Source organism: Procambarus clarkii, chromosome 38 (genome assembly GCF_040958095.1).
Source record: "Procambarus clarkii isolate CNS0578487 chromosome 38, FALCON_Pclarkii_2.0, whole genome shotgun sequence".
In the NCBI taxonomy this organism is placed as follows: Eukaryota; Metazoa; Arthropoda; class Malacostraca; order Decapoda; family Cambaridae; genus Procambarus; species Procambarus clarkii.
The window spans coordinates 6,705,385-6,728,499 of record NC_091187.1 but is presented as its reverse complement, the minus strand read 5'-3'; the positions used below and the strand labels follow the sequence as shown (position 1 = coordinate 6,728,499).

General features: G+C 42.3%; 1 protein-coding gene and 1 long non-coding RNA gene across 2 annotated transcripts in view; one reads left to right on the top strand and one right to left on the bottom strand.

Moving 5' to 3' along the window:
- LOC138372374 (tripartite motif-containing protein 5-like) overlaps nt 1-3,374 on the top strand; it is a 35,043-nt gene extending 31,669 nt beyond the window's left edge. Inside the window, exon 6 of the mRNA XM_069337672.1 lies at nt 18-3,374. Within this exon, the coding sequence (XP_069193773.1) occupies nt 18-530 (513 nt within the window). The 3' untranslated portion in view covers nt 531-3,374. The remainder of the gene's footprint in view (nt 1-17) is intronic.
- The window catches only part of LOC138372375 (uncharacterized), a 311,387-nt gene that overhangs the window by 73,744 nt on the left and 214,528 nt on the right, over nt 1-23,115 (bottom strand). The gene's annotated exons all lie outside the window — the stretch shown is intronic.

Genomic DNA, 23,115 nt, shown 5'->3' with positions numbered 1-23,115 from the left:
TATTTGATTTCCTGCAGGAGAGTGAGGTTGTGGGCGTGCTGGAGTCCTCCTGCACCCTGGCGTTCCTTGACCTCGGGTGGGCGGGGTCAACAAGAGGGCGGGTCACCATCCGGCTGACCCCTGACACTCCACTGGCCAGACAGTTTGTGTTGTTGTGTACGGGCCAGCGGGGCCACACCTACCGCAACACTAAACTGTTGCAGGTGTGGCGCAAGGGTCAGCCGGGGGAGTGTGTGGGGGGCGGAGACTACGAGAGTAATGATGGTGAGGGAGGAGCCCCACTGCTGCCTGACCTCCAGGGGCAGTACCGAAAGTCAGCCCGGGCAGGAGCTGTGTTGGCCAGGTGGAGTCCGGAGAGTCCCAGGAGTGCCCAGTTCATCATCATCACCAGGGACCGCCAGGATGGTGTCCATTGGTCATGTGTCTTCGGTGATGTGGTGAGCGGCCTGGATGTTGTGAGGGCAGCAGTCAACCACAGTGACATTACGGAGGTGACTGTGGTGGACTGTGGTGTTGTGCTGCCACTCTAGTTCACTGTACCACCACCATCACTACTGTACTGTTGTGTTGCCACTCTAGTTCACTGTACCGCCACCATCACTACTGTGGTGTTGTGCTGCCACTCTAGTTCACTGTACCATCACACTCTAGTTCACTGTAAAACCACTATCACTACTATGGTGTTCTGCTGCCACTCTAGTTCACTGTACCAACACCATCACTACTGTGGTGTTGTACTGCCACTCTAGTTCACTGTACCACCACCACCACTACTGTGGTGTTGTGCTGCCACTCTAGTTCACTGTACCACCACCATCACAACTGTGGTGTTGGGCTGCCACTGTAGTTCACTGTACCACCACCATCACTACTGTTGTGTTTTGCTGTCACTCTAGTTCACTGTACCACCATCATCACTACTGTGGTGTTGTGTTGCCACTCTAGTTCACTGTACCATCACTATCACTACTGTGGTGTTGTGCTGCCACTCTAGTTCACTGTACCATCACCATCACTACTTTAGTGTTGCGCTGCCACTCTAGTTCACTGTACCACCACTACTGTGGTGTTGTGCTGTCACTCTAGGTCACTGTACAACCACCATCACTACTGTGGTGTTGTGCTGCCACTCTAGTTCACTGTACCACCACCATCACTACTGTGGTGTTGTACTGCCACTGTAGTTCACTGTACCATCACAATCACTACTGTGTTGTTGTGCTGCCTCTCTAGTTCACTGTACCACCACCATCACTTCTGTGGTGTTGTGCTGCCACTCTAGATCACTGTACCATCACCATCACTACTGTGGTGTTGTGCTGCCACTCTAGTTCACTGTACCATCACCATCACTACTGTGGTGTTGTGCTGCCACCCTAGTTCACTGTACCATCACTATCACTACTGTGGTGTTGTGCTGCCACTCTAGTTCACTGTACCATCACTACTGTGGTGTTGTGCTGCCACTCTAGTTCACTGTACCACCACCATCACTACTATGGTGTTGTGCTGCCACTCCAGTTCACTGTACCACCACCATCACTACTATGGTGTTCTGCTGCCACTCTAGTTCACTGTACCACCACCATCACTACTGTGGTGTTGTGCTGCCACTCTAGTTCACTGTACCATTACTACTGTGGTGTTGTGCTGCCACTCTAGTTCACTGTACCATTACTACTGTGGTGTTGTGCTGCCACTCTAGTTCACTGTACCATCACTACTATGGTGTTGTACTGCCACTCTAGTTCACTGTACCACCACCGTCACTACTGTGGTGTTGTGCTGCCACTGTAGTTTTTTTTTTTTTTTTTTTTTTTTTTTTTTGAGATATATACAAGAGTTGTTACATTCTTGTACAGCCAGGATGGTGTGCTGCCACTGCCACTCTAGTTCACTGTACTGTTCACTTGTGCTGCCACTCTAGTTCACTGTACCACCACCATCACTACTGTGGTGTTGTGCTGTTCACTGTACGCGTAGCGTTTCGGGCAAGTCCTTAATCCTATGGTCCCTGGAATACGATCCCCTGCCGCGAAGAATCGTTTTTTCATCCAAGTACACATTTTACTGTTGCGTTAAACAGAGGCTACAGTTAAGGAATTGCGCCCAGTAAATCCTCCCCGGCCAGGATACGAACCCATGACATAGCGCTCGCGGAACGCCAGGCGAGTGTCTTACCACTACACCACGGAGACTGCAAGTTCACTGTACCATCACTACTGTGGTGTTGTGCTGCCACCCTAGTTCACTGTACCATCACTATCACTACTGTGGTGTTGTGCTGCCACTCTTGTTCACTGTACCATCACTACTGTGGTGTTGTGCTGCCACTGTAGTTCCCTGTACCATCACCATCACTACTGTGGTGTTGTGCTGCCACTGTAGTTCCCTGTACCATCACCATCACTACTGTGGTGTTGTGCTGCCACTCTAGTTCACTGTACCACCGCCATCACTACTGTGGTGTTGTGCTGCCACTCTAGTTCACTGTACCACGACCATCACTACTGTGGTGTTGTGCTGCCACTCTAGTTCACTGTACCACGACCATCACTACTGTGGTGTTGTGCTGCCACTCTAGTTCACTGTACCACCACCATCACTACTGTGGTGTTGTGCTGCCACTCTAGTTCACTGTACCACCACCATCACTACTGTGGTGTTGTGCTGCCACTCTAGTTCACTGTACCACCACCATCACTACTGTGGTGTTGTGCTGCCACTCTAGTTCACTGTACCACCACCATCACTACTGTGGTGTTGTGCTGCCACTCTAGTTCACTGTACCACCACCATCACTACTGTGGTGTTGTGCTGCCACTCTAGTTCACTGTACCACCACCATCACCATCACTACTGTGGTATTGTGCGGCCACTCTAGTTCACTGTACCATCACCATCACTACTGTGGTATTGTGCGGCCACTCTAGTTCACTGTACCATCACCATCACTACTGTGGTGTTGTGCTGCCACTCTGTTTCACTGTACCATCACTACTGTGGTGTTGTGCTGCCACTATAGTTCACTGTACCACCACTATCACTATTGTGGTGTTGTGCTGCCACTCTAATTCACTGTACCACCACCATCACTACTGTGGTGTTGTGCTGCCACTCTAGTTCACTGTACCATCACCATCACTACTGTGGTATTGTGTGGCCACTCTAGTTACAACAACACAATACAATACAATTTTATTTAGGTAAGGTACATACATACAATAAATATTTACAAGGATTGTTTAACTTATAGGTATAGCTAGTACATACAATGCCTAAAGCCACTATTACGCAAAGCGTTTCGGGCATGATAAACTTAAATGACAAGCTTAATACTAATTGAGCATAATGAGTAGAATGAAAACAAGAAATGAAAACATAGATGAAGAAGCAGCACAAATACAATTATGTCGACAAACAGCGCTCTTTAAAGAAAAAAACAGACATTGGTTGACAATAGAAGGGTAAGGTAGGTTACAGGGAATTTATTAGGTATAGCTTCGCTTTTAACTTAAACTGGTTGAGAGAGGTACAGTCTTTAACATGGTTGGGAAGGTCATTCCACATTCTGGGCCCCTTGATTTGTAGAGCATTTCTAGTTTGATTAAGTCGTACTCTAGGAATATCAAAACTGTATTTATTTCTGGTGTGATGCTCATGGGATCTGATACAACCTTCTATGAAGCTTTTGAGATCAGGATTGGCATTATATTTTAGCGTTTTATATATGTATAATACACATGAGAGAATGTGCAGTGACTTAATGTCTAACATATTCAGAGATTTAAGTAGGGGTACCGAGTGATGTCTGGGGCCAGAATTGGATATTGTTCTAATAGCAGCTTTGTGTTGAGTAATTAGAGGACGTAAGTGATTTTGGGTAGTAGAGCCCCAAGCACAAATACCATAGTTGAGATATGGATAGATAAGGGAGTAATAGAGAGTGACCAAGGCAGAGCGTGGTACATAATATCTGATCTTAGAAAGAATGCCCACAGTTTTTGAAACTTTTTTTGATATGTTTAGAATGTGTCCCTGGAAATTAAGCTTGTGGTCAATGAGAATGCCAAGGAATTTGCCATCTAATTTGTTACAAATTTGGGTATTGTTTATTTTGAGATTTATTTGATTAGAGGATTTATTGCCAAACAGAATATAAAAGGTTTTGTCAATGTTAAGGGTGAGTTTTTTGGCAGTTAGACACAGATGGACTTTATTTAGCTCAGTATTTACTGTGGCATTTAGAGCAAGGGGATCAGGACTGGAGTAAATGAAGGTTGTGTCGTCAGCAAATAGAATTGGTTTGAGGTGTTGGGAGGCATTTGGAAGGTCATTAATGTAGATGAGAAAGAGGAGAGGGCCAAGTATACTGCCCTGGGGAACACCAATGTTGATGGGTAGGGTGGGAGAAATTGTATTATTCACAGAAACATATTGGAGCCTGTCAGTAAGGTAGGATTTGAGGTATTGTAGGGAGTGTCCTCTGACTCCATAATGATGTAATTTAAGAAGAAGGTTTTGGTGGTTGACAGTGTCAAAAGCTTTACGCAGGTCCACAAACAACCCAACAGAGAACTCATTTTTATCAAGAGCTGTATGAATCGAGTTAAGCATACTAATAAGTGCATCGTTAGTGCTTTTTTTGGGTCTGAAGCCATATTGGCAAGGGCTAAGTATATTGAGTTTGGCTAGATATGAGTAAAGCTGCTTATAGATTAGTTTTTCAAAAATTTTTGACAAGTTTGGCAGGATAGATATAGGTCTGTAGTTGTTAACATCTGTGAGATTACCACATTTGTGGACAGGCGTTACTCTCGCTTTTTTTTAGAATATCTGGGAAGGTTTGGAGTTCAAGTGACTTGTTGAAGAGCAAAGCAATAGCAGGGGCTAAAGATCTGGAGGCTTTTTTGTAAATTAAAGTTGGTATCTCCTCAAGGGCACCAGACTTGGTTTTAAGGGAAAGGATTATCTCATTGACGTCAGTGGAATTAATAGGCTTTAGGTACAGAGACTGTGGATAGTTACCTGAAAGATAGTCATTAATGTCTGTACTGGAAGATGGAATATCATTTGCAAGGGATGAACCAATGGAAGAGAAGAACCTATTGAACTCAGTAGCAGAATCAGAGGCTGAAAACTGACCATCGTTATTAGACAGGAGAGTCGGTTTGTTATTTAAAGACTTCTTTGATCCCAATATTTGAGAAATTGTTCTCCAAGTTTGTTTAATGTTGCTCTTTATTTGGGTAAATTTATCTTCGTAGTATTTAGTTTTGGCTCGTCTAATTATCTTAGACAGCAATAATGAGTAATTCTTTGAAAATTCTTTGGAGACAATTCCTAACCTATACTTCTTCTCAAGGTCATGTTTTTTATTAATAGATTTAAGTATTCCCTTTGTAAGCCAGGGATTGTTAAGCCTTTTGGTTGTGACTTGTTTTGTAAGCATAGGACAGTGGGTATTATAAAGGCTAAGAGTTTTTTGAAGAAAAGATTGTACTGCAAGGTTGATGTCCACTATGTTACCTAACTCGGACTCCCAGTTGACATTATCAGCAGCAGTTATAAAATTGTCTATAGCAGTTTCATTGTGTAGTCTAAAACGTATCACTCTTGACTCAAGAGGTGGTTTGCTAATGTTAGTTAAGAGAAATGTGGGGTAATGATCTGTAGTGCTATCGGTGATTATACCTGAAGTAAGCGGAGAGGTTATGTTTGTCCAGATGTGATCGAGCGTCGTGGCAGTGCTATCAGTGATTCTAGTAGGTCTAGTGATTAAGGGTATGAGGAAGCAGGAATTCATACAGTTGAGGAAGCTAACAGCAGTGGGGTGTTCAGGCTCGCAGAGGTCAATATTAAAGTCCCCTGCGATAATTAGGTGGTTTTTGTTCAGTCTGTTATCAAGTATTAGATTTCTAAGGTTTGAGTTGAATTCGGACACATCAGTGTTAGGAATTCTATAAACTGCACCCACAGTCAGGACAGACTCGTCACCCTTGACTCTGAAGCTGGCGAAGATATACTCCCCATAGCAGTCTCTGGTTCTAATTTCTTTTAAGCATGTTAGTTCTTGGTGGTAGTAAAGAGCAGTGCCACCACCTCTCTGAATTTGACGACAGTTGTGAATTGCTGAGTAGTTAGGCATGTTAAAGAGCTGAGTAGTATCCTCTTTCAACCATGTTTCAGTAAGTATAATAAAAGAGAATTTGTTGTCAATAGCTTCAATCAAGGCACTAACATCATCGAAGTGTTTACCTAGGGATCTAACGTTCAAATTGATTACAGAGATATTGTGATTAGTTCACTGTACCATCACCATCACTACTGTGGTGTTGTGCTGCCACTCTGTTTCACTGTACCATCACTACTGTGGTGTTGTGCTGCCACTCTAGTTCACTGTACCACCACTATCACTATTGTGGTGTTGTGCTGCCACTCTGGTTCACTGTACCACCACCATCACTACTGTGGTGTTGTGCTGCCACTCTAGTTCACTGTACCATCACTACTGTGGTGTTGTGCTGCCACTCTGTTTCACTGTACCATCACTACTGTGGTGTTGTGCTGCCACTATAGTTCACTGTACCACCACTATCACTATTGTGGTGTTGTGCTGCCACTCTAGTTCACTGTACCACCACCATCACTACTGTGGTGTTGTGCTGCCACTCTAGTTCACTGTACCATCACCATCACTACTGTGGTATTGTGCGGCCACTCTAGTTCACTGTACCATCACCATCACTACTGTGGTGTTGTGCTGCCACTCTGTTTCACTGTACCATCACTATTGTGGTGTTGTGCTGCCACTCTAGTTCACTGTACCACCACCATCACTACTGTGGTGTTGTGCTGCCACTCTAGTTTATTTATTTATTTATTTATATATTTATTTATTTATTTATATATATACAAGAAGGTACATTGGGTTTGTGAGAATACATTGGATAGTACAGTATTTACATTCTTGTAAAGCCACTAGTACGCGCAGCGTTTCGGGCAGGTCCTTAATCTAGCAGATAATTTTAAGTAAGTAATTTCAATCAGAATTGATAAATGAAAGATACATTACAAGAGAAAAATGAGATGAGAGAGATAAGTAAGTATATTTAAGCACATTGTTATATTAAAGCTCTGATTGATTACATTGACAGCTTGATTAGTAATTTAAACAAGATTAATAGACACCATACAGCAGATTGACAGCACATATAAGACAGCAATGATCACAATGGTAAAGATGTTCAGATTGGGTACATAAAGATTGGGAGACTGGGTAGCAAAAGATACAGATAAACAAGATTTATAAACACCATACAACAGATTGGCAGCACATATAAGAAAACAGCAATGATCACAATGGTAAAGATGTTCAAATTGGGAACATAAAGGTTGGGAGATTGGGTAGCAATAGATACAGTGCAATTTTAAGACAAAAAGTGAAAAACTATGAAGATGAAATTAGGTACTTTTTAGTATTGATTTTGAATGATGTAAAAGTTGGACAGCTTTTCAATTCAGTAGGGAGTGAGTTCCATAAACTGGGTCCCTTTATTTGCATAGAGTGTTTACACAGATTAAGTTCAACTCTGGGGATATCGAAGAGATATTTATTTCTGGTGTGGTGATAATGGGTCCTATTACATCTGTCCAGGAAGAGTTTCAGACAAGGATTTGCATTTAAGAACAGGGTTTTGTAAATGTAGTTGACACAAGAGAATTTGTGGAGTGAGATTATGTTTAGCATGTTTAGGGAGTTAAACAAGGGGGCTGTGTGTTGTCTGAAAGCAGAATTTGATATTATTCTGATAGCAGATTTTTGCTGGGTGATGATGGACTTGGGGTGGTTTGCAGTGGTTGAACCCCATGCACAGATACCATAGTTGAGATAGGGATAGATTAGTGCATAATATAGAGAGATGAGAGCAGAGTTAGGAACATAATATCTGATTTTGGAGAGTATACCAACTGTTTTAGAGACTTTCTTAGTTATGTGTTGTATGTGGGTACTGAAGTTGAGTCTCTTGTCAAGGAATATGCCAAGAAACTTTCCATCATTTTTATTGCTAATGTTTACATTGTCAATCTGAAGCTGAATTGCATTTGTAGATTTGCTTCCAAATAGGATGTAGTAGGTCTTTTCTATGTTAAGTGTTAGTTTGTTGGTTGACATCCATAAGTGGACTTTTTTTAGTTCATTATTAACATCATTTAGTGTATGTGGGTTGGGGTTGGAGTAAATGAGGGTAGTATCATCAGCAAACAAAATAGGTTTCAGAAAGTTAGAGACATTAGGCAGATCATTAATGTATATAAGAAATAGTAGGGGTCCCAAGATGCTGCCCTGTGGCACTCCAACGGTTATTGGTAGAATGGGAGAGATTATATTATTGATGGCTATACATTGGTGTCTATCACTAAGATAGGATTGGATATAGTCCAGTGCATGGCCTCGGATTCCATAATGATGGAGTTTACATAAGAGGTAATCGTGATTAACAGTATCAAAGGCCTTTCTCAGGTCAATGAAGAGTCCAATTTAAACTCACTTTTGTCAAGGGCTGAGTAAATTATATCAAGGAGACTAATAATTGCATCGTTGGTACTCTTTTGAGAGCGGAAGCCAAACTGACAGGGGCTAAGAATGTCGAATTTTACGAGATAGGAGTAGAGCTGTTTGTAGATAATTTTTTCAAATATTTTTGATAGTATGGGTAGGTTCGATATTGGTCTGTAGTTGTTTATGTCTGACGGATTACCTCCTTTATGAACTGGTGTTACTCTTGCGTTTTTAAGGATATCAGGGAAGGTATGACACTCAAGGGATTTGTTGAACAGCAGAGCTATAGGTGGTGCAAGGGCATGGGAGGCGCTCTTGTATACAATGGATGGGATTTCACTGATGTTCCCAGCTTTGGTTTTTAGTGAGTGTATGATGGACACAACATCTGACGGGCTGACTGGTGAGAGGAGAAGAGAGTTTGGATAGCTGCCTGAGAGATATGTGTTGATATGTGTCTGAGTCTGTGGGATTTTACTTGCAAGGTTAGCACCAATCGATGAAAAGAAGCTATTAAATTCATTCGCCATTTCTAAGTCAGATGACAGTGTAAGGCCATCCTTAGAGAGTGTTATCTGGTTGTGGGAGTGTTGTTTAGTTCCCAGGATGTTAGAGATGGTATTCCATGTGCTTTTCATGTTGCCTTTTGCTTCTTTGAATCTAGTCTCATAATACGAAAGTTTTGCTTTTCTTATGATACTGGTAAGCACTGATGAGTACCTTTTAACTACTTCCATTGAAACTAGGCCACCCCTAAATTTCTTTTCGTATTCATGTTCAAGTGTACCATCACTGTAGTTCACTGTACCATCACTCCTGCATCACCATGGACAGCGTGTTTTGATGTCAATGTAATTTAAGGACACACCTTTATCACTATATCCTCATAACTTCACTATATCTGGCATTTAACACTTTTGTATTTTTATTTTGGTATCATATACCTGACAATCACGGCTGTATCACCATCAATGCTATATCTTCTCAGTACTGTAACCTATCATTGTTGTATCACTATAGCTTCACTATCACCGCTATATATCACCATCACCTCAGGGCCCACACTTGGGGTCATATACTGACCATGTTGAGTAACAAATTGTTGGTGTCACTATATGACAGCTGTTGTCACTGCTATATCACCAACAGTTCACTATCACATAACACTATCACTGCTACACCAACATCATTTCACTTTCTCTGCATTATCACCTCACAGTGATAGATTTCCTCCTTACATTCACTGTTATATCACTATCATTGCTACAGTACTGTACCGCACCATCACTACTATATCACCATCACTGTCATATCACCATCACCTCACTACCACTACTATACTACCATCACTTCACTATCACTGCTATTTCACTGTCACTCGGGTGTGTTGTGATATTACCATACTGGTCCATGGTGTGTTGTGATATTACCATACTGGCCCATGGTGTGTTGTGATATTACCATACTGGTCCATGGTGTGTTGTGATATTACCATACTGGTCCATGGTGTGTTGTGATATTACCATACTGGACCATGGTGTGTTGTGATATTACCATACTGGACCATGGTGTGTTGTGATATTACCATACTGGTCCATGGTGTGTTGTAATATTACCATACTGGTCCATGGTGTGTTGTGATATTACCATACTGGTCCATGGTGTGTTGTGATATTACCATACTGGACCATGGTGTGTTGTGATATTACCATACTGGACCATGGCGTGTTGTGATATTACCATACTGGTCCATGGTGTGTTGTGATATTACCATACTGGTCCATGGTGTGTTGTGATATTACCATACTGGTCCATGGTGTTGTGATATTACCATACTGGTCCATGGTGTGTTGTGATATTACCATACTGGACCATTGTGTATTGTGATATTACCATATTGGTCCATGGTGTGTTATGATATTACCATACTGGTCCATGGTGTGTTATGATATTACCATACTGGACCATGGTGTGTTGTGATATTACCATACTGGTCCATGGTGTGTTGTGATATTACCATACTGGACCATGGTGTGTTGTGATATTACCATACTGGACCATGGTGTGTTGTGATATTACCATACTGGTCCATGGTGTGTTGTGATATTACCATACTGGTCCATGGTGTGTTGTGATATTACCATACTGGTACATGGTGTGTTGTGATATTACCATACTGGTCCATGGCGTGTTGTGATATTACCATACTGGACCATGGTGTGTTGTGATATTACCATACTGGACCATGGTGTGTTGTGATATTACCATACTGGACCATGGTGTGTTGTGATATTACCATACTGGACCATGGTGTGTTGTGATATTACCATACTGGACCATGGTGTGTTGTGATATTACCATACTGGACCATGGTGTGTTGTGATATTACCATACTGGTCCATGGTGTGTTGTGATATTACCATACTGGACCTTGGTGTGTTGTGATATTACCATACTGGTCCATGGTGTGTTGTAATATTACCATACTGGTCCATGGTGTGTTGTGATATTACCATACTGGTCCATGGTGTGTTGTGATATTACCATACTGGTCCATGGTGTGTTGTAATATTACCATACTGGTCCATGGTGTGTTGTGATATTACCATATGGGTGTGAGGTAGTGTTATGACCACACATACACCAGTATGATCATACTGTAGCTGGTGTATGATGTGCTCAAACTGTATAGTGATGTCTTGGCTGATTAGCCTAGTATCACGAATATTAATTTATGTAGTTTTTTCTGTTTTTGACAACACCGTAGTATTAAATGTGTATTGCCAATGTATGCCACATATATCTATGTATATTATATATCTGTACCATAAGTCCTTACCATGTATTTGTGGATATATATTAGAAGTCTAGTGAATAGCAGTAGCCTAATGTCATGTAGCTTGAAAAACATCCGCATATGCTTATATTATGGAATGCTACATAATGCTGTATAGGAAATATTATGTGAACTATGATGGAGAATGTATAAATTTAGGTCTCGGATGTATTACTGTCATGTATACTGTGTAATTTCCCTTTCATTATTGTGCATTACATTGTCCTCTAACATTAAATTAGATTTTGGCACTGTGAGATATATACCATATGAACATAGTTTTGATACACACATGTATATATATATAGACTTTATATTGTATTCATGTATACTTATGTATAATGGCTGGTTGGCAGACGTCTTGAAATCCTCCCTTAACCCCTCCTCCCCTCTCCCGCCAGTGTTACCATGTCTTGCCAATATGAATTCTTTGTTCACATATTTTTATATCATGATATAATTTTTAATGTGCTGAATTATTGATATGTATTATTATGTAAGGTTTTGTATTATAGTCTTTATTTTGTTGATATATGAATTAGAAGTTCTTGATGGAGATATGTCTGTATATGAGCTTGAGATATTTGAAAGAGAGGAGTCAGCTGACTCATAGAGGTGAATACAGTGTCGCTCCCGGCCAGCATGGCTCTGGGCGGTCACTCTTTGATTTTCTCAGTCGAGCGCATGTGTTGCCGCTACGGTCCGGGTTTTGTGACCTTATTTGTGTCATTTGACTGGTAGGATATTTGTCATGTTGCAGTAATGTATACCATGGATCAGTTCTACCGTTGTGCATCCTTTATACCAGGTGATAGGTGCTGTTATATATCTTAGTGAGGTGGGTACCTGAGGATCTTAAGTGATGCCATTGTGCTGTATATGATATTGATTCCTCATACGTCATTTGTTAATGGTTGTGACACCACCACCACCACCCTGTATTGGTATTAGCAGCATAATAGGCGCTAGTGTCCCACTGCGCCACGATAGAGCCTGGCGTCAGCTAGTGCTGATTGTATGCAGTTTTGAGACCTGTTGATGATCATGCCCAGCTTTAAGAAGCTGGATAAATCATTGAGTGTGAGTTTATAGATTGTATTCTTTTTTATGTTATGTTCATTTATGTTAATGCCCAGTAAACTGGAATATTTTTTGTTAGCCTTTCACTCCCCTAGACACTTATTGATATTTGGCCAGGCTATGTTTTACATTGATGCTGTAGGTTACTCCCTCTTAACATATATATATATATATATATATATATATATATATATATATATATATATATATATATATATATATATATATATATATATATATATATGTCGTACCTAGTAGCCAGAACGCACTTGTCAGCCTACTATGCAAGGCCAAATTTGCCTAATAAGCCAAGTTTTCCTGAATTAATATATTTTCTCAAATTTTTTTCTTATGAAAACATAAAGCTACCCATTTCATTATGTATGAGGTCAATTTTTTTTATTGTAGTTAAAATTAACGTAGATATATGACCGAACCTAACCAACCCTACCTAACCTAACCTAACCTATCTTTATAGGTTAGGTTAGGTTAGGTAGCCAAAAAAGTCAGGTTAGGTTAGGTTAGGTAGGTTAGGTCGTCGAAAAACAATTAATTCATGAAAACTTGGCTTATTAGGCAAATCGGCCCTTGCATAGTAGGCCGAGAAGTGCGTTCTGGCTACTAGGTACGACATATATATATATATATATATATATATATATATATATATATATATATATATATATATATGTCGTACCTAGTAGCCAGAACGCACTTCTCAGCCTACTATGCAAGGCCCGATTTGCCTAATAAGCCAAGTTTTCATGAATTAATGATTTTTCGACTACCTAACCTACCTAACCTAACCTAACCTAACTTTTTCGGCTACCTAACCTAACCCAACCTATAAAGATAGGTTAGGTAGGGTTGGTTAGGTTCGGTCATATATCAACGTTAATTTAAACTCCAATAAAATAAAATTGACCTCATAGATAATGAAATAGGTAGCTTTATCATTTCATAAGAAAAAAATTAAAGAAAATATATTAATTCAGGAAAACTTGGCTTATTAGGCAAATCGGGCCTTGCATAGTAGGCCGAGAAGTGCGTTCTGGCTACTAGGTACGACATATATATATATATATATATATATATATATATTGTAACACGGGTTTGGGTCCCTCTCTCTTTACTTCCTTCTTTCTACTCCCTCTACCCGTATTCTTACTTATTATTCTCTACCAAGGGACTCCAAAACTTTTACCAAAGCCAACTCCACGCCACGTGGTCCTAAGACGATTGACCGACTTAGGATTCTACACCCAGTATGATGTGACCTAAGCTCTGAACAAAACCCTAGAGTCACCTCTGCTGCCACCACCAGACCAGTAATACAAGAGCAATGATCGAGGTCTGGATCGATCACGCTAATTAATCAACCTAGGGGCTTGATCCCCACTATAAACGATGACCTTGAGTGTGGAATAAATTACACGGTAATGATAATTCCGATTCGATGTTAGAATCGGCGCCCAATGCAACTCTGCCTCGTGTGGACCACGTGACCAGGACAAGTATACACATAAAACACACGGAAACAATAAAATGCAAATTAATAACAAATTTAATTTATTAAAAGAAAACTAAAACAAAATCTAAATAGGTTCACTCCCTATCACTTTAACACTCCCTACTTGACCTGAGTGGCAAATGAGAAGACTATCCCTATAATTAACAATAGCAACTATACCTTGGGCGACCACAGCTCTAGGTGTTGGGGCTGGTCTTGGGGAGAGGTAAGATGTTGACCTCTTATCCCAGCTGCTTCCGTGACCACACTGATCTCTCTCTTGTCTGGTCTACCCCAGACTAGAACATTGTATTGTTCCGCATCGCTTACCCAGTTACTAGCAAGGTTTAAGTTATAACAATTAACCTCTGTTTGTACTGAATTGATCCAGACTGGTTGAATTATTTTACTTTAATTAGATTACACAAACATCTAACGGCAAAGCTGTTCCCGATCACAAAAATGGTTATTAAAACTTTGAGAAATATTAGACATGTCAACCCTGCTGACCTATGACCGCCGGTCACTCCGCCTTAAAAGTTAGATCCGATTCGTGACGTCACTGATGGTGACTTAAACTCAATAATTAGAATACTCTTGATATTGTATCCAGTACTATTATACAATACAATTTTAATGCAAAATGAATAAAGGCTAATTTTCTCTAATTTACTGAATACTATAGGATGATTCATTATACGCAGCTATGAACAACGCGTCGGTTATTTCCGACAAATATTGTTCATATTTGAAATATGAACATGTTCATATTTCATAAATTTCTCAGCTGTCAACTGACAGCAATCCTCCAATATCAGGAAACATACATCCTATCCTTACTGACATAGCTAATTAACATGTCCCTACTCTACCATCAAAAACTAGCTATTAAACTCTCTTGGCTCTTCACTAGCCAAGTCCATGTGTCCTCTAGAGCCGGCCACACCGTGCTCAAACAAACATTAAAGTTATAAGTTCAGACTGAACTTTGTCATCTGGGAGCGTACTACGGAACTATCAAGTTCACATCCGTGTACTAACCACTCCCCATCAATGTCAACCTTGACATGTTAAGGAACACACCTAACGTTTATTTCATGTATCTAAAAATATAAATTCCTATACTATATCACAGGTTACGGCTGACTGCACAGCCAAGTGTTCTCACTCACTAGAAGTGTCAATGTTTATATTGGTCCGCCTCTCCTGTGTTCAAACATTCTGAAAAAAATAGCACAACATAATTTTCCATAACCGTTTGTTCTGGGCTGAGACAATTACACAGGGGCTTCGATTTTGATTACTGACCAATTTATAGTTAAATTTTCATATATTATACCAGAATTATTTTAAATCTGTTTTTCAACATTTAAACAAAAGTGTCCAGATGTTCTTTACACAGATGTTCAGAGCCAACTTTGTTGTTCGTATCAATTGTTCATATTGAGTAAACGATAAAAAAAAATCGATGCTGCTGGATGCTGAATGTAGTCGCTGACGATGACGGTGTCGATCTTGCTTCTCCCCATGTGTAGACATCAATACCTGGTCCTCTTGTACTCCCATCCGGTACTCCTGAATGACGACAGAGTGTAGTAGAGCGGAGTGCCAAGTGACAGCTGTAGAATACTGTTACTTCGGCCATTAATCTTGCTCTCGACAGTCCACACGCCTTCGTATCAATCACAGTTCACACGGCAGTTCTTGATGTTAAACTTGACGGCGCAGATGACCACAGCAGAGCAGGACTGGATGTACCAACGGTGTCTCTTAGCAGGAGTGGTGTCAGAAGGTCGTAGAGGCGGGTTGCTTGTTTGCAGAACAGGTGAATCTCGTCTTCCATCATTGCTCACGTCATCTCAGGCGTTTCTTGATGTCACCAGGTTACTAGGCCGTAAACACCAACTGTGTATACCCTCGTACCGCCGACTTTAGGCCAAAGGAGACAATTTTGCGACCTTCTATTGGCGAGTCCCGGTACTCTGTAGGGAAACCGTGCCTTCCACCTGTGACCGCCTTACTTCTGCTTTCTTGTTACTTCAGATGACGTAATCATTAATCTTCCGGCGAAATTCTTGAGTACTGCTACGTGCTTTCCATTTCTTGACCTCTCCTCCAACACTGCTGGAATGACTGCAGTCTTGATGACGCAGCAGGTGGGTATTGGTGATCTCGAGACAGCTACCCCGGCGTTGTATGGCACCTCCGGTGACTGCTATAATGTGGACAGCTCGCTGGCCCTGACAACCTCGTTAGTGACGTGAGGCGTCGGCCGGGTGACTCTTGGACAGTCACTCATCCCCAAAGTAACTGATGTATGGGTTACTGGGTCTGGTGGGGGGAGGGCTTTGTGTAACGTGCCTCCCCCCTCGGTCTTTACAGACAAGGGTTCACGTGTGGCTGGAACAACTGGGTCGGTGTACCAATCAGACCTGGGAACAGACAGACACAACACAGCGGAAGCATAGATATACTCTGGGTTTGGTGGAGGTGGAACCCCAGAGCACGGTAAAAGTTGCTACCTGAGTCAAGTATAGACATAGTACATCTCATTGCCTTTACAGGAAAATCTAATGAATACTAAATTATACTAACCAAGGAAGTTACTTTACTGTATAGCGCGAGATCTCGTCACCATAGGGTGGCGAGACTGCACCTGACTACTGATGAGCGATGACAGAGGGTCATCCTCATCTTCTGACTCGTCGGTGAAGCCATGAGTCAGCACTGCTGAGTCAGGAACTAGACCCGCTGAAGGCAGTTCTAATTCCTCTCTAGCATGATAATGTTTCAATTTATTCACGTGAATTGTCCTTTCCACCTGGTCCTCGAACACTCCTTTTATAACAAGATTAACCGGCCCCGCCCTTTTAATTACTCTATATGGTCCTCGCCACCTCGGAGCTAGTTTCCTGCTCTGATTGGCGGGCGCAGCCTCATTCACTCTCAATACGAGGCTTCCTTCCGTCAACTCAAGAGGGCGCACTTTCTTGTCATAAAAATGAGCATACCGAGTCCGTGCCTTCTTGGACGCTTCAGCTGCAATATTCCATGCATTTCTCATTTTTCCAAGGACCTCTGAAGGATAGTCCTCCCCGTATGCAACATTATGTCTGTTAAGCAGACCTGACGGGAAATTGCATGAATTACCAGTAAACAAATGAAGTGGTTGGGTGTTAATTGATTGGTGGATGGCAGTATTCAAGGCGAACTGAACATAGGGTAGGTGTTCATCCCAGGTGTTTGCATCATGTTCAGCAAGGATTGCAAGCATATCCTTGACTGAACGATTAGTCCGTTCCGTCATTCCGTTTGCTTGTGGGTGGTAGGCCGTTGTAAAAGCCGAAGTTGTCTCTAAAATCTTACAAACTTCTCTAAATATATTCCCATTGAATTCTTGACCCCGGTCAGAGACTAAAACTTTAGGAGGTCCGAATACAGTAACGAACCTACGCAAGAACGCATCTGCAACCGTACGAGAATCCTTCTGAGGTAATGCAACTAGTGTAGTGTATCTAGACAGATGGTCAACTAGCACCAACACGTATCTGTTACCCGCATGACTGTGGTGTAAATCAATCAGATCGGCCCCCACACGATCTAACGGTTCACGAATTTCAGGAAATTCCTGAAGTGGGGCTTGTACCTTAAGGGTACCTTTCCTCCTCTGGCAACGAGGGCACGACTTCACGAAATTGATTACCTCAGAAAGTAATCCTGGAAAATAAAATAGAGACTTTGCTTTTAAGTGCGTTTTAAAGATCCCCGGATGCCCTGCAATTTTTGAAGCATGTGCGAGCTTTAACGCTGATGACCGCAACGCATCCGGAATAACTAGCTGAAATACTGCCCTATCATTCTGGCTATTAACATAATACAGGACGCCCTGTTTCATTTCAAAATCATGTATAGGTAAATTCTTTTTCTTTTTGGGGTATTTTCCTCCCTCTAAATACTCAATAATCTCTTTCCATCTAGGCTCGTTCATCTGGTATTCTCTCATTTTATCTTATGGAATGGTTTCAATGTTTTCATTAATTTGAACTGCCGCTATATTTCTACTTAGCGTATCTGGCACAACATGGGCTGGACCAGGCTTGTACAAAATCTGGAACGAGTGGGCCGAAAGTTCGTGAGACCAGCGTGACATTCGTGGGCATTTTGTTCGCTTCTTAAATATGTGTGTTAACGCTCGATGGTCTGTGTAGATTACAAAATGCCGCTGAAATAGGTAAGGCTCGAAATACCTAACTGATTCTACTACTGCCAGTGCCTCCCGATCCGTAGCTGAATAGCGAACTTCAGGTCCTTTGACCTTCCTACTGAAATAGGCTACTGGATGGGGTAAATTATCTGCGTCTCGCTGAATTAAGCACCCGCCAATAGCTATACCGCTGGCGTCAGTGTGCACTTCCCACTCTTTCTCAAAATCAGGAATAGCCAATACCGGTGTCGTGATTAGTTGGTCTTTCAGTTTGCGATAGGCCTCGTCATGTTCAGATTTCCACACAAACTTCGCATTTTTCTTTGTCAGATCAGTCAGGGGTGCTGAAATTCCAGCGAAACCTTCAATGTGACGACGAAAATATCCGGCCGCCCCCAAAAACCTACGCACGTCCTTTGCTGTCCTTGGAGTAGGCATGTCAGCAATGGCGCGGCAAGAATCTGGGTCAGGTCGGATACCGTCTGGGCACACCTGGAACCCCAGAAATTTGAATTTCTGAGCCGCCAGGGTGCACTTCTGAACATTTAGCCTGAAACCTGCCTGATCTAACAACTTCAAAGTCTCAGTCAAGTCCTGCAGGTGTTCCTCAAACGTCCTGGAATATATCACAACATCATCCAGGTACGCTAAAGAATGCCTACCCAGTACCGGACTAAGGATAAAGTTGATGGCCCTCTGAAACGACGAAGGCGCTGTCTTCAAACCAAACGGCATCCTACGGAATTGATAAGTGTGCCTACCATCCGAGAATGCTGTTTTTTCCCTATCTTGTTCTGCCACCGGAATCGCCCAATACGCCGATTTTGCGTCAAGAGTTGAGAAATACTTAGCAGCACCAAATTGATCTATTATCTCCTGTATTCGGGGCAACGGATACACATCACCCTTAGTTAGTTCGTTCACCTTCCGGTAGTCAACACAGAAACGATAACTACCGTCCGGTTTCCGAACTAGCACAACAGGAGAGAGCCACGGTGACGTACTAGGCTCTATCACGCCCTGTCTCAACATTTTCTGGCACTCCTCCCTGATAATGTTCTTTGCCTGTTCCGGCAACCTCCACTGTCTTGTGTACACAGGCAAATGGTCACCAGTTGGAATGGTGTGCTCGATCTTATCAAGGAGACCAATCTGGTCATCCTCTGTCGCAAACAATTTCGGGAATTTTCGTAAAACTCCTCTCAGTGCCTTCCTATCCGCCTGTGCAACATGTTGCAAATCAAGTGCTGAAATTAATTTTTCCACTTCCTCTACATTCTGTGCAACATTTCTCGTTTCGTATTGTACTTTGTATGGTGTTTTAGTGTTCAACATATTCAGTGCACTACATTGTGCAGTGACGGCTGGCGTCTCAGCTGACTCATGGTGAAAGATTTCTGTGTCCTCCACCATGGTTCCCTGAGATACCCTATCACCTGCCCTGAAGCGAAAAGTCTTATGTGAAAGATTGACAACTGGAATGAGTGCACCTTTATCGAGCACTACAACTAAGTGATGAGGAATTAATAAACTATCACATCTCCCAGCCACCTGAAGGGTGGTACCTGGTTGTATGTGACGTCCCACGGCTACTTTAATAAATTTAACAGAATGTGGTGGGCAACTCTGTTTAGTCAATGCATGCAATGCGCATGACCTCTTAATTGTGTCTGGAAGAGACTTAAAAATCAATTTTGGATAGTGCGCATTATATTTCAGCTTCCTCTTAATTGAAGCTACAACTGGGGGATGGTCGATCATCTCCACTGGGTAGGAAGTCTGTCCCAACTGCAACCTGCAGTTCCTAGCCCCTTTTTAAGCAGACAAGGAATAATCAAATCGCGACAGAAAATCAGTTCCCATTAAGATGTGACCAGGAAAATCAAGGTTCTCTACGATCGTACATGTGTGAGGCTGCAATTCCCCATCAATCTCAAAATTAACAGTACCTTGACCTACGATCTCAATCTTTTCCCCATTGACTGCTGTTAATGTCTTTGCGCAACGTTGAAGACGTGCATACTTAAAATTGCTGAAGGCTGACTTTTTAATTACCGTTGCCTGGCTTCCTGTATCAACAAAAGCTGTCAATCTCACACCTTCCACTTTCACCTCAAAAGTAGGCCTACCATCACTAGGAGCCTGCTTTCATGCTTTCGTAGGAGTGACTTCGCAGTCCCTCTGTATATGCCCGCGCTTCCAGCAGGAGTAACACCTCCGCGGATCTCTGTTGTTACCCCGCGCAGGGTGGCTCGAACTTGCAGCTGAGGGCTGCTTCCCGCCTGATGAACCCGCGCCACAGTTCCTCGGCTTGGCTCCCTCGCCTTTACTTAACGCCTCTACGTATGGCGACAACTGAGTGCCCGGCGTCTCCGTGCGCATCTGCCTGTCTAAGGCTGTGGCGGCCTGGGGTTGGGGTTTAGGTATGGTGTGGGTGGCCTCGGGTTGGGGTGTGGGTGGAGGTTGGGGTTGAGGTATGGTGTGGGTGGCCTCGGGTTGGGGTGTGGATTGAGGTTGGGGTTGAGGTATGGTGTGGGTGACCTCAGGCTGGGGTGTGGATTGAGGTTGGGGTGGGTATGGGGTGGCCTGGGGCTGGAATGGGTATGGGTATGGGTATGGGGTGGCCTGGGGTTGGAATGGGTATGGGTATGGGGTGGCCTGGGGTTGGAATGGGTATGGGTATGGGGTGGCCTGGGGTTGGAATGGGTATGGGGTGGCCTGGGGTTGGAATGGGTATGGGTATGGGGTGGCCTGGGGTTGGAATGGGTATGGAGTGGCCTGGGGTTGGGGGAAGGGTTGGTATGGGAACTGAGGATGGGGTTGGGGTTGTTGTAGTGACGGATGAGGTGTACCTAGGTGTTGTGGGTGCTGTGGTATTGGTGTTATGTTGGGTAGTTCCTGCTGTTGGTGTGGTTGTTCATGTTCCCGTTGAACAGGTTGCTGTTCTCTACCGAGCGAAGTGGGACGTCCTGCCATACTAACTGAGGTCCCATGTCTGCCCTGCTGGCATGGCGTCGATGTTATTTGTGGGGGAACCCAAGACGGCTCTCCCCACTCATGGGACGACTCCTCGCAAGACTCCCCACTCATGTCAATAATAGTATCTCTCCAGGGATGGAAAGATACCCTCGACTGCCCAGTCCCATGCAGAACCCGTGAACTCGTCGCTTCAGTTCCACTGACCCCACCTGTGGTGCCAGTTGAGCTACCTGAGTGGTCCCCAGTGGTGTCGGAAGAGGTGCTGTCCTCTACACTCCCATTCCCACTGGTCCCTACTGACTGGTCATTATCTGGGTTAAACATTTTCTGTGATTCCTGGTGTGCCACGTCTCTTCTAAACTACCCTTTAGTACACCCTCGACCCGGACTCACTACAACCGTGATCTTACACAAATAAAAAAAAATCACAACTCTCTTCTAAGAGAAAACTACTAAATTCCCAAAATAGGAAATACACCGATTTATCGAGAGAATCGCTGAAGTGAATCCAATGAGTGTCTGCCCCGCACTCGTGTCTGACCGTGAAATATCCCGCAGTTCTATTGCTGAAACCTAAGTCCTTTACGTTAAAAAAATTAAAGAATCTAATTTATATAAAACAATTTAAATGATAACGCAACTAACGCGCAGCACTCGTGCTGGATTAATAAAGAATATTTACTGTACCTGAATACTAAACGCACTTGAAGTGAGCAGCGTGGCCACTGATGACTGATGGAGCGGGACCAGCCGCGCTGAAAAAAAACTAAGTCCCGAGCTTTTTCGCTTAAACGCTGAAAAATCAAAATTTTTGTTCTGAAGGAAAATAACTAGTTTTACGTTAATAAGCCGCTCTAGCGATTAATATAGACACCCAGGACCTATAAATGCTTACTAAAAATTGAATTTTTATCAAAAAACTACGTTTTTACTCAATTGCTGGACTCTGCCAATTTTCCTGACTCCGAGGGAAAAAAATTTCTATCACCCCAAATATCACAAAACTCCTTTAATTCACAAAAATTTGGGTTTCTCGTTTCCAGATATAAATACGTTATTATTTACTACTGACGTTGTATACAGAACAATACTGACACTTCGGGCGGTTTCAACACTCACTAATTCGAATTTTCGTCAGAATCCGAGATTTTCACCTCAAATGGACTGACAAAATTACAACACGATTTTCTCGAAAAATAACTAAATTCGGCAAAAATGTAATTATCACTGTTTAATGCTTTACGAACAGAATTACGTCCCTTGCGCGCACTAGAGAGTAATACTGACCCCAGAATATACACAAAACATGAAAATTAGAATTTCCGCCAAAAAGTCAGATTCTAGCCCAAGCTGGACTTAGAAAATTTTCCACCTACGTTTCTACTGAAAACAGAATTCTAAGTCTACAAACACAATTCTACCGTCTTACTGGTAAAAACTAGAAACTATCACTCGCATCGACTGGGGAATCCTAATGACACCCAGATCATACACGTGACCCACGAATATAAATTAATTACAGTTAACGACTTTCCGACATTGACTTAGCCGAAAACTTATCCCAAAATACTTAGAAATATTCCGCGGACAAATAACATTTACACGCAACTTACTATCCCTTAAACTCCTTCACTTATCTATCGTGACCGACACATAGCCCTAAGTCCAGAGGATTAACTACACTCTAGCAACAACGCCTCTGACTTAGACTAATACAACAAGGAATAGCAAAGCTTAATGTACGCACTTAGCCTAATATGCAAGAAAATGCTAAACACTTTGATAAAAAAATTTTAACCGGGGATTGAATTTAGGGGAAAAAAATTAACTTCTAGAACAACGAAAATAATTGGAAATTACTTTATAAATTTAAGTATACTTAATTCAAAAATGCACTCGACTTAATCTTATAATTGCTCCTACCGGCTCGCCGTACCACACCT